This window comes from Triplophysa dalaica, chromosome 6, assembly GCF_015846415.1.
Source record: "Triplophysa dalaica isolate WHDGS20190420 chromosome 6, ASM1584641v1, whole genome shotgun sequence".
NCBI lineage: Eukaryota > Metazoa > Chordata > Actinopteri > Cypriniformes > Nemacheilidae > Triplophysa > Triplophysa dalaica.
In genome coordinates this window covers 11071964-11084825 of record NC_079547.1, presented here as the reverse complement: position 1 = coordinate 11084825, position 12862 = coordinate 11071964, and the positions used below count along the sequence as shown (strand labels likewise).

The 12862-nt window shown below is 44.4% G+C and overlaps 1 protein-coding gene across 1 annotated transcript in view; it reads left to right on the top strand.

Moving 5' to 3' along the window:
- Positions 1–12862, top strand: part of kif1aa (kinesin family member 1Aa) — a 211055-nt gene that overhangs the window by 187298 nt on the left and 10895 nt on the right. Inside the window, exons 36-44 of the mRNA XM_056751227.1 lie at positions 83–85; positions 7477–7591; positions 7838–7971; positions 8059–8120; positions 8199–8344; positions 8462–8659; positions 9145–9216; positions 9449–9522; positions 9690–9818. Of these exons, the coding sequence (XP_056607205.1) occupies positions 83–85; positions 7477–7591; positions 7838–7971; positions 8059–8120; positions 8199–8344; positions 8462–8659; positions 9145–9216; positions 9449–9522; positions 9690–9818 (933 nt within the window). The remainder of the gene's footprint in view (positions 1–82; positions 86–7476; positions 7592–7837; positions 7972–8058; positions 8121–8198; positions 8345–8461; positions 8660–9144; positions 9217–9448; positions 9523–9689; positions 9819–12862) is intronic.

Below are 12862 nucleotides of genomic sequence, written 5' to 3'. Positions count from 1 at the left end.
GGTAAACATTTGACTATTGTGGCTGGTGTCTCTATGTTAACGTTCCGGACAATAGAATCACCGATCACTAGGGCACTTTCAGCAGGTTTCTCAGTCGGTGCGTCACTGAGCGGGGCAAACCTGTTCGAGACTTTAATCGGAACGGTTGAGTGATGTTTTGTTCTGCGACTATGCCGTCTCACCGTCACAAAGTTTCCCAGCTGCAGGGGATTTTCAACCGGAACCGAGCTGTGTGCGCTAACATTGCTCGCATCCGAAGTGTTTTCTACGGTTCTTACACTCTTACTATCCTCAAATAAAGATTGGATGCGAGACTCTAATTCTAAAATCTTCTCCGTCAGCCTAACTACTTCCCTGCATTTATCACATGTAAAACCCTCGCCGCTGACAGAGAAGGCTAAACTAAACATATGACATGAGGTGCAAGTAACAACAATAGGAATAGAAGCCATAACTCACCGGGTATGAAGTGCAATCCTAACTTACCAAGGTTGCTTGATGAGTCTTAGTATATACGCTTAAAAAGAGAAACAGTTAGCACACAAGACAAATAGGGGGAGATGATATTCCACAATGTAAACAGAAGGCAAGCTAACACGCTAATATGCTAGCGGCGTTACGTTTCAATGAATATAGGTTTAAAATATAAAGTTATAAATAATTCGGCAACGACAGTGATATGTAACGATAGTAAAATACACTAATAATAAGACCAAGAACAAATGTGAGGTGAAGCAAGTGTCAGAGGATACAAACTAGCCGCCGGCAGCGATGCAATCAGGAACCGGAAACCGTGCCGACAACGTGAGAAAACAGAGCTCACCGTAATACGGAACGGGCAGTAACAAGTTGAGTTGAGTTGAGTTGAGAAACAGTGAAAGTGAAAGTGACCGATTTGTCAGGAATGGTGACCCATACCCGAAATGTGACCTCTGCATTTAACCCATCCAGTGATTAGTGAGCACACACACACCAAGTGGTGAACACACGTACACCCGGAGCAGTAGGCAGCTATCACTGCAGCGCCCAGGGAGCATGTAGGGGTTAGGTGCCTTGCTCAAGAGCACCGCAATCGTTACCCGCCGGCCCTGAGGATCGAACCGGTAACCTTCTGGTCATGAGTCCGACCCTCTAACCATTTGGCCACGATTGCCCCTAGTGAAGCGACCTAGTTTGTTCTTGCAGTACAGTTTAAGCTATCTGGGTATTAACACCACCTTTACTTCACAACCATCTAAGAAGCTTATTCTTATATTTCTCTAGTCCACTAACAGAATGTTTTTTTGTGATGTTCCAGACAGTTTCTTGATTCGGACATGCCAAGGTATTTTTTTTTTTATTTTCAAATATCTTTCCTGTCAATGTATCAGACATGGAAAGAATATGTATTTTTCATTTTGTAATTCTCATCCCATCTTTTCAATCAGTCTCCATCATTCTTTGCCATTTTTTTTCTGTTTGCAAATTTTTAGACTTTTACACACTGGGTTATTTCAACCCAGCATTGGGTTAAATTGGACAAACACAATGGTTGGGTTATAAAGGACCTTACATTGGGTTGTTTTAACCCATTGTTGGGTCAAATATAAAAAAATTCTTGCTTTATTTAACCCATCAGTTGTTGTTTTTTTGTGAAAATGTCAAAGATACTTGGTCTGTTTTCCATGGAAATGCTTTTGTGTGGAAAGCCTCTGTTCTGTTTTTGATATTTTGTGGAACCTCTTGGTTGCATGAATTGGCTTTGTATGTGCTGTGTTTTGGGTGAATCCTTAACAGGAGGTGTGGTACAGATCAAATATACCTATTTTAAGAGGACTGATCAATTGCCCATATAATGGAGATTTACAAGATCTCTTGCTCAAGAAATTCTGAACAAAGAATACTTATTGAAACTATTCCACATTAACATTAACCTTTATCACAAACGTCGAAGCAACATTGTAAAACACAATTTAGCCTGCTTGAAGTGATTACAGTGGATTAGTGTTGGGGCCTGAAGCGAGCACTTGTCTGTGTTGTCCTTTTTGTGAGTGGGTGTATTTTGGGTGTATTTTATTTTCACGCGGGGATTGTTTGTGACAACGATCCACGTGTTTGTGTGCCTACCCAGCTGTTACTCGTTAGCCCTCATTATCCGCAGTGTTCTCACCTGATGCTTTGTTATTTTGTCCCTATTTAATCCCCATCACTCCTCACTCCCGTTGTGCGATCGTCAACTCTAGTTGCTCCTGTACCGTATACTCTAGCATATCTTGTCTTGAACCCAGTCTTGCCTTGTGCCTTGTGCCTTGTGCCTTGTGCCTTGTGCCTTGTGCCTTGTGCCTTGTGCATAGCCGTGTCGTGTGGAGGTATACTCTTGTTTTTTTGACTGCCTTTACCCTGTGGATTATTCTGTCCCAGTTTTCACCACCCCTAAACCCTCATGGAGGCTAAGCGGTTCTCGCCTTCTCCTCAGTAGAGCACTGAGCTGGTCTGTGAATCGCCGCTGGTCGTCTCTCTACCCCTTTCGCTGGCGCTGCCATATGCTGGGTTTACCCAGTCGGCCTCGCAGCCAGTGCAAGAGGCTTCGACCCTAGGCGGATTCAGCCTATAAACAATTCCAGTGCATTTCCTGTGTTTTCGAACCTTCATAAACTCCTTACCCCGCAATTGAATCCGTGTGTTTCATCCTGTGACAGAAGAATCGCACCACGATGGATTCAGCGGGTCAAATCCACTGCATGCAGCTGTAGCAAGGAGTGTTGCGTGGTCAGCAAGAGACCTGTCTCAACGCAGCGTCACACGAGATCAGCGTCTTACACTCACAATTTGCAGATTTCACGGCTTGTCTCCAAGCCGCAAAAGCCGAAGCCACCGCTCGGGAAGAGCCGTTCCGACCCGAACCTGGAACTCATTGTCCAATGATGTGAGACAGTTTGTGTTGGCCTGCCCGACATGCGCTCAGTCCAAAACCAGTAACCGTCCTGCCGCTGGTCTGCTTCATCCCCTCCTCATCCCCTCCCGCCCCTGGTCAAATATCGCTCTGGATTTTGTAACTGGGCTTCCCTCCTCTGGCGGTAACACCGTGTTTCTTACTGTGGTGGATCGCTTCTCCAAGGCGGTTCATTTTGTTCCCCTATCCCAAGCACCCTCCTCACGGGAGACCGCACAACTGCTCATTGACCATGTTTTCCGGCTCCATGGCTTGCCGGTCGACCTGGTCTCTGATAGGGGTCCGCAGCTCACCTTCCTCTTCTGGAAGGAATTTTGTAGACAGATCGGAGCCTCAGAGGACTACATTCTTCTCCTGAAATCAAAAAACATCCCCATGAATTAATGCAGCCTGTTCACATACCGGATCCTCTATAAAAGCACATATGACATTTTAGTCCCTGATTAGGTTTCTGTATGATCAAAATGCGTGCCATGAATGACTTCATTAATGACTGAATGAATGAGGTACACACCTTGTGCTTAAAAAAGGGGGAGAACTCTAGGTTTACCAAAGAAAACCTGCTCCCGACAAGGTTAGGTTCACAGAGTAAGTTACAACAGTTACTGACTCTGAGTATAAGTTACCTCTCTTTTAGAATCTGTCTCGAGTTACCCCGCTTTCTCGGGTTTACATATCTCACATTCTGAAACGGGAATCCCGGAGTTTCCCTCATTTCAGGGTTAATATACTCAGAGTTTTCACTAAACCTCCTTTCTCATATGGGCCCCTGTTGTCCCAAGGGGGTTTAGAGGATGCACCTCTGCGTCAAAATTTTGAACTGCATCCTGTGAAGTGCTTTGGTCAGCGTGTGCAGATCCAGTATGAGGCGCAACTCCCCCAACGTTCTTTGGGACAATAAAGAAGGGGCTGTGAAACCCTGAGGACATCTCGGCTGGAGGGACGGGCTCGATCGCATCCTTCGCCAGAAGGGTGGCAACCTCAGCCTGAAGTACGGGAGCATTCTCACCTCGAACAGAGGTAAACAGAATGCCCCGAAACCTGGGCGGGTTGATGATTCTCACCTCTACATTTGCTCGTGGCCTCACGAAACACAGCAGCTCACCAGAATAATGGAATGCGTAGTTGATCTAAAAAACTGGACAGGCCGTCCGGCTCGGGTTTACACCGGGTAAGCGCAACTTCCTTAATTAGGGATGCGCTGCAGAGGCCACTCGCCATTGGGGGAGATCGCATGGACATGCAGATTGAGTAGTTAACCACGAGGTGGAGGTCCACCTGGGGGAGGTCATGGGTTACCAAGAGTGGGAACTATCTCATGAGGATACATCAAACGGAACAGCCCACCGAAGGGGTGTTACTGACGTCCGGTAGCAATTTGTCCGGTTAGAGCTATCTGTGATGGTTCATATGTTCTCCCGGCCTAAGGGGGAAGGCTGCTCTGCCCAGCCAACTCCCAGGGGGTGCTTGCTTAGTGATGGATGGGATGCCTGTTCATAAACACGTGTTGGTTAAGAAGGGAGGCAGATAGCACACTGACCCAACCTGCTGGAGGGTGGGAAGGTGCTTTTGCAGACAGACGCCCCGCCGGATGCCAGTCCTACATGTTGCCAAGCAGGACGTGGGCTGACACCAGGTTCACGCGAAGGTTATAAAACCTTGCGAAGGTGTTGGGGGTAGCCCAACCCGCATCTCTGCAAATGTCTTTCAGAGAGGCGCCTCTGGCCAGTGCCCAGGAGGTGGCTATACCCTGTGTTGAGTGAGCCTGGACTGCTAATAGGCACGGGAGATCTTGTGATCGGTATGCCGCCATAACGGCATCCATGATCCAGTGCGGTCTGGAGACAGCCCTGCCCTTCTGCTGTCCTCCGAAACAGACAAAGAGCTGGTCAGAGCTCCGAGTGCGGTCCAAGTCGAGGCACGTGCGCGTACTGGACACAACATGGATGGGTTTGGGTCTTCTTCCCCAATGGGGAGCGCCTGCAATTTCACCACTTGGTCCCGAAAAGGAGTCGTCGGAACTTGGGGCACATATCCGGGCCTGGGTCTCAGAATAACGTGAGAGTAGCCAGGGCCGAATTCAAGGCAATCCGGGGACACTGAGAATGCTTGTAGGTCCCCTACCCTCTTGAAGGAGGCGAGCGCCATCAGGAGGGCCGTCTTACTCGAAAGGTGAAGAAGATCGGAACCTCCGAGGGGCTCGAAGAAGGGCCCAGAGAGGCCCACCAGGACCACATTAAGGTCCCAAGAGGGTATTAAGCGGAGATGAGGCAGATTCCGCCTTCTCACGCCCCTTAGGAACCTGGTGATCAGGTTGTGCTGCCCTAGAGACTTTCCATCAACTGAGTCGTGACGAGTGCCGATAGCGGCTACTTACACCTTCAGTGTGGAGGGGCAGATGTTAGTCTCCAGTCTCTTTTGTAAAAAGGACAACATGATCCCGATCAAGCACCTCCATTGGTCTTCTCGTTGAGAGAGACACCAGGACGAGAAGAGGTGCCAGGCTCATTTGGGGGAAGGCGTACTTCTTCTTGTCCCGCAGCCAGCTCTGCGCAAGGGCATGCCAAGGGGGGCCTCAGACATAGAGTCCCAAAGCGGTCAATGGGTGGTGTCTTTGGAGGCGAACAGGACGGGCGGGGGCCCGTCTAACGCCGCGCTATTGCGTGCCCGTTTCACACTGCACCCCACCCCTGCAGGGAGGCATCTGTCCTCACTACGACGTGCCTCGTAACCTGCCCAAGAGGGACCCTAGTCTGGAATAAGGTCATGGAAGACCAGGGGGTTAGGGTGTGTCGGCAGAGGGGCATAATCACCATGCGTCTGCTGCAGGTGTACCACGCTCCCCCTCGGAACTCGACTCTGTAGCCAGTGTTGGAGCAGTTTCGGGTGAACTGGATTGATTAGCCAAGATGGACTCTCCTCAGTAACCACGAGAGATTGTGTGCAGCTCTTGCCAAGCTTCCAGGCTCCCAGCTGAGACAGGGGGACCGAGGGGACGGTCTGCTTCACCATTCCCATGGGGGGTGGTTCGTTTGCTGGCAGAGCTAACCACATCTCTCGGGGGGGACCCTGGAGGGAAGGTTCCCCCAGGGGAAGGTCGCTGCAGGATAGTGACGATCCGCTGCTCCACGCCGTAGATCCGGCAGGTTAGGGCGTTTTAAATTCCCCTCGGAGATGATAGGTTCTCAAGATCAAACCCCAGTTTGTCTCTCAACACAAAGTCTCATTCCCTGCATCAGGGAACAAAGGATACACTCATAACCGTGAAATTATGTGGGGACGAGAGCTTGAAAATTAGATATTTTTATCTGAAATTTTTCTGGATGCTACGCCGATGGGGTTTATGTGAAAGACATTGAAGGGGGAAAGGCAAAGGGGCCGATCTTGAAGTTTGCGTTGATTTCTTTTTTAACGTGAGAATGAAAGACTGAATTCCGGCAATGATAAAGTGTGTGATTGAGTAATTGCCTGTAACCCTAACCCTAAACCCTAACAGATGAAGGGAGGTAGACAAAAAGTTCAGCAACGTGACTATAATTTATAATTAAAATGCTGCCGATATTATTTTCTTGTATGTTGGTTGAATGCAATACAGTTATAGTTCCCTTGTACTTTGCGTTAATTGTACAGTATGTAACAGAATACCATAACAGAACACAAGAGAGCTTATAGGACATATGCTTGAATAATAAACACAGTTTATGCATCTCAGCTGTTTTGAGATTATATCATTGATTCTTCCCTTTTCACCTGAAGCATTTCCTTGGGAATTGATCATAATTTTACCTTGTACCAGTTTAATTATCTAGTAATGCTCTGCTAATTGTCATGTCTTGTAGCTTCATGAATTCCTTTTTGTTTTTGTTATAACATCATTGTTTTATCACTGGGAGTGGTATTAATATACCAATGCTAAAGTGTTGCATGCATTTAAATAGTCTCTGTTCTTCTTTAAACACTTATGTTCTAAGTTTTAACTTTTTAATATGATCCATTTTATCAGTATAAACATGGTCAAATTTACATAATGCATTATTAGCTTATGCAGCAGTGACCAAAAGTTATGTCCTGGGACATATTTGTACAGTATTTGCTTTTGTCGCTCAGTGTAGATTAAACCATCAGAATATCAGAGGTGTATTGTAAAATATAACAAAACAAAACAGCTACTTCTATGGTATTTATTGAACAAAATTATTTGGCAAGAAGGCAAGCTACAAACTACTATTAAATATGGGTTTTATTGAAATTTACTGTACAAAAAACTCAAAAGAACGTTTGCATACATTAACTATACATTATATAAGCTTTATCGTGTGTTCTGTGTAACTTTTTGCCAAGCCTCCTTCTTGAAGCTAAGCTTAAGTTTAGACTTCTTCTTATGTTTTATTTACATGTAAGAAAGAAGTAAGAAATCATTTTTGGCCACTGCTGTATCTATTGAAGTCTTATAGAGTTTCTCTTCCTGTTAATTCTCTTCCTGAGAATTCACCTTGGTCTTCATTACAAAATGTAGTTACTGAAGAAAATCTTCTACCCTATAGAACTTTCTACCATTTTGAGGCAGCTTGGGACTCTTCCATGCACAACTCTTTTCTGCTTAACCGTGTCACTCCTTATGGAGAGAAAATCTACATGACTCTGTCAGCCTACCTGGAGGTAATCATGACCATTCAGTCAATTAATTTACATTGGAGGAGAAAGACTAATTTTTTGGGAGATTTGCAGGTGTAGTTGGTTTAGTTTGAAGTAGGTAGACAGAGGGTTTTATAACAGCCTTATCCACTGCATATGTGAAAAGGAGAAACAGCTTTTTGGCTGTTATGATGTTACTTTTTATTTATCAAACCATAGTTATTTCAACACATACTATTGGAAAAGCTTACAATGGTTTATATATCCCAGATGGAGAACTGCACACAGCCCACAGTGATAACTAAAGACATGTGCATGTTGTTCTACTCACGAGACGCCAAGCTCTCTGCATCTAGCTCCATCAGAAACCTCTTCAGCAGTGGCAGTTTGAGGCCATTTGAAGGGTATTGTTTCTTTACATTACTGCACAAGTGACTTGAACCTTCAAGATGTAATGCTTTTTTTGTTGTTTTTCTCTTTTTCCCGGCAAGAAACCGTGTGACCAGTTTATATGAGCTTAGTCTGTGCCACATGGCTGATGCTGGCAGGCCAGGTTGGAAATCACTTGCAACTTTGTTGTATTGGGCAGTTTAGATTTTAAACACATTTGAAATAATATCTGAATGTGCAGGGTTGCAGAGACGACATAGAAGGGTGCTGGACACGTCAGTGGCATATGTGCAAGGGGAGGAGAACCTGGCAGGTTGGAGGCCCCGTAGTGACAGCCTCATCCTGCAACATCATTGGAAGTTGGAGAAACTGAGCCTTGTGCAGGAGGTGAGAACAGTCATTCATTTTCTTTCGTATCAGACATGAACAATACAGTGTCTAGGCTGTGCTGCTGGTTGAGAATCTTCTCGAAGATCTAACATATTGCCCTCTGTGGTATGTTAGGTGGAGAAAACCAGGCACTACCTTCTCCTCAGAGAGAAGCTGGAGTCCACCTTTCTGCTGAGCCAGGAGTCACTGCTATCCTGCGGGAGTGAGGATGTAAGTGAGTCCTCTTCCCCCTCCACCCACCTGGGTCTGGATCACAACCCAGGGCCGGGTCCTGACAATCCCAATGAGAGGCAAAGGGAGCTAACTGCCAGGGTGAATATGAAACTAAATGAAGGCTTACCAAAAGAGGAAATATTTTAAATAAATAAAACTATTAAAAAAGCGTAATGACTGCGATTCCCAAAAGTGAATACAAGGAGCAATACTTAAAGGGATAGTTAGCCCAAAAATGAAAAATCTTTTATAATTTACCCACCCTCATGTCATTCCAAACCTGTAAGCCTTTCTATTTTCTTCGCAACAACAACGAAGATATTTTGAAGAAAATTGGTAACCATACAAGCTTGGACCCCATTGACAGTATGGGCAGAAAACCACATTCCTCAACATATGTTATCTTGGGTTTCACAAAAGATATAACAAATGATAACAGAATTTGTATTTTGGGGTGAACTATCCCTTTTGGACTTTGCCTTGTGAAATTTAAAACAAGAGTAGATTCAAATTAATTATTTCAGTTCCTTTTTTTTATGACTCCAAAAATGACTTTTTATGTTGTCCTCTTCTTGCTCCAACAGTGTCTGCGATTATTTAACCACACCTTCAACAGTGATTACAGCCATGTTTTTGTTAGCGTCAGCGAGAGCAAGGTGAAGATGATAAAAAGAATGTTGTACAATAAATTATTTTAAAATTTTCTCAGTTTTTTTCCAGACAGATATTATTGGCACATACATTGTACATACAGTTTTTTACAGCTGTTTACACTTAAACAGAATTGTGCATCAGCAACACAAAAGGTTTTTATTTTTTGTGAGTCACTTGTCAGTCTGGGGTATCTATTGTTGTATGTGTGTAACGACCTATTGTGGTGTGTTTTAGTTAAGTGAGATGTCATTAACTCTTCTGAAAGACTCTGCCTCACTGGGTGCTGAGAGCAGCAACACTGAACTCAGGTCAGTACTAAGTGTGTGCTATCTGTTTATAAAAGAATAAATCAAACTCATTTCTGCAGCACTAGCACCAACCATAAGCATTTGCGAAATTAAATGCTGTTTTTAAGCAAGCTTTTTGAAAACTGTTTAAGGTTACAATGGTTAAACTAACTACTCTTGTGTAATAGACCTCCAACATCTCGATCATGTGCTGTCAGTCCCAACCCTGATTCTGAAACGGATGGCAAGAAGTCTCCTCCAAAGTCCAGACCAAGAACCCACACCTTTGTTCCAGACATTCATGAAATTCATATCAGGTGACGATTCTGACCTATGCAATACTGTTAATAGTTTTAGTCAGTATCAAAAACATGTTCCCTTTCTGTCGGTCTCTCGATGTTGTGTCGAACCGACAGTTGTGGTTCGTCTTGAGAACATGTCAACTTCTGAGTAGTTTAGAAATGGCGAATGAAATTGTCAAATGAAATTTGCATGCCTGACTCCACCCACGGATATACGGGTATGGGTATAAAAGGGAGATGGCATGCTGCATTCATGCACCTTTTGTTCTTCGGAGCCTTATGTTAGACTTTGAGACAAAAAAACTCGAACTAAAAGCCGAATTACTGCTGGAATCTTATGACGTGGTGCAGCGGACTGTCCCTTCCTGCATCAACTTCTACCTGGTGTCTCGGTCTAAAAGAGCCAACAAGAGATCACGCATGGTGATCCAGACATTGCGGTCATGGGTGGCTGTGTTCTTTCGGAATCCAGCCACCATCTCGTCTGCTTCCGGTTCCATGACAGCAGTGGCTACGGCCCTTCCGTCCGGTATGGTGAGCAGTGCGAGTGATACCGGGATTACTTTGAGCGTAAATATATTTGCCAAGCGCTAGCGAACCGCTCACACCCTGTCTCACTCGTCTGACCGTTCCCAAGAAGGAGGTATCCCCGTCTTGTTCCTCAGCTCCATATTCGGAAACGGTGCGTGATGATGATGATTAGATGCTCCTCGCAGCATTGGAGGATGACCTACTTGCATCCGACCCCGATGATTCCTCTGATATCCTCCACGGGGGGGTCGAGCCCAGGAAGAGGCGGACGTCAATATGTCAGCCATGCTTTCCCGGTGTGCTGTGAGGATTGGACTGCAGTGCACCGCAACGCCCCTTCCCCAAAGCTCGCGGCTGGACACATGGTACCAAGGTGACAGAGGTGACCGTGCAGGAGAAAGTCAACTATCAGGGTCTATGAAGCAGTTTGTACCCTAGCCCCCTGTCTCCGTCCCTGAGAGCCTGGCGGAGCTTCCCAAATATCACAGTGGCTACGGGATATGATCCATCTCGGCTACGCAATCCAATTCGCCAGACGCCCACCCAAGTTTCGGAACATCCTCTCAACCTCTGTCAGAGGCAAGGATTCTCCCGTGCTTTGGTTACACATTAGCACCATTCACAGTTTTTGCATGGCATTAGTATTATCTGTAGACCTCCTGTGATTTATAAATGACCTCCACACATCAGTATTTCTATGACGTATTCGCACGGGATGATTCTACTCAAATTGACTGACTTATTTCCAGGATATGATTGCAGGGCTTTGCGTGTAGTTTGTATATCTTATACTTGTATTGCGTTTAATGATATATTATGACATACCTGCCAGCATTTGAGACCATTGATCCCGAATCGGACAAAGATCACCGCGATCAGGGATCTCAAATGTTAAGAGTGGGAGACTCCTGATAATTTATGGATATCACCCAGCATCCGAAATAATACAAAAAAACACTTCGAAACAGCCTCCGTTATTCGTAAACGGTGGATAAGACCTTAAAAATTATATATGAGCCCACACAATCACAAATATCCTTATTTGCACAGGCTTAAGATTACAGACAACTTCCGCAATTAATACAAATGACTAGAGGTCAAATGACACGAGGTCAAATTTTACGTTAAAAGACGCAGGGCACATCAAGCAATCTCTAACAAAGCACATTAAAATTCAAAGAAACCTTTTGAAATTCTAAGTATTACCAACTGACAGGACGCCTGAGAGCGTAATGCACGTGGAGGACTGTAATACAATAGAATTTCATTCAAATATTGCGGCGCTAGACCATGTAGGGCTTTAAAGGTAATAAGCGAGATCTTAAACTTAATGAGATGCTTTTTAGGTAACAAGTGTATGGTTGACAGAACCGGGGTTATATGCTCATACTTTTTTGTACGTGTAAGAACTTGAGCTGCCATGTTTTGAACCAGTTGGAGTTTTTGTAATAGGCCTGCAGGGCAACCACCTAAAAGTGCATTACAGTAATCTAGTCTTGATGTCATGAAGGCATGAATTAATTTCTCTGCATCTGACAGCATATGACGTAGTTTAGGTATATTCTTAAAATGGAAAAATGCAATTTTAAAGGTGTTGGCGACATGGCTCTCAAATGACAGATTACTATCAATTACAACGCCAAGATGCTTAGCTGATGATGAGGATTTTATGGAGCATCCGTTAATAGTTAAGCAGTTTTCTTGGTTATTACGTATGGCGGTTTTCGGTACAATACGAAACACTTCTGTTTTGCCTTAGTTCTGTAATAAAAAATTGTTACACGTCCCGTTTTTTAAATCCACTCTGCATTCCATTATTCGATGGAACTGCTGTGTTTCATGAGGCTTCGAGGAAATATAAAGTTGAGTATCATCAGCATAACAGTGAAAGCTAATTCTGCGTCGCTTTATTATATCTCCCAGAGATAGCATATATAATGTGAAGAGAAGAGGCCCTAAGACTGAGCCCTGAGGTACACCGTACTTGACTTGCGATTTGCGGGACATTGCCCCATTGTTTATTGCTACAAATTGAAAACGTTCAGATAAATAAGACTTAAACCATTTCAATGCTATTCCGTTAATGCCAACTTAATTTTTGAGTCTATGTAGGAGTACGCTGTGGTCAATGGTGTCAAATGCAGCACTAAGGTCTAACAGCATCAATAACGAAATACAGCCACAGTCAGACGCAAAAATAGATCATTTGTAACTCTGATCAAAGCAGTCTCTGTACTGTGACATGCTCGAAGTCCAGACTGGAATTCTTCAATAATGTCATATCTTTGGAGGAAGGATTATAATTGAGTTGAAACTACTTTTTCTAGAACTATAGATATAAAAGGTAAATTCGATATAGGCCTGTAATTCCCTAGTTCTCTAGGGTCGAGTTTGGGTTTTTTGACAAGGGGCCTTATAACGGCCACCTTTAATACTTTAGGCACATGTCCTAATGTCAGAGATGAGTTAATAATACTAATAAGAGGATCTATAATTTCAGGGAGCATTTCTTTCAGTAGTTTTTAGGT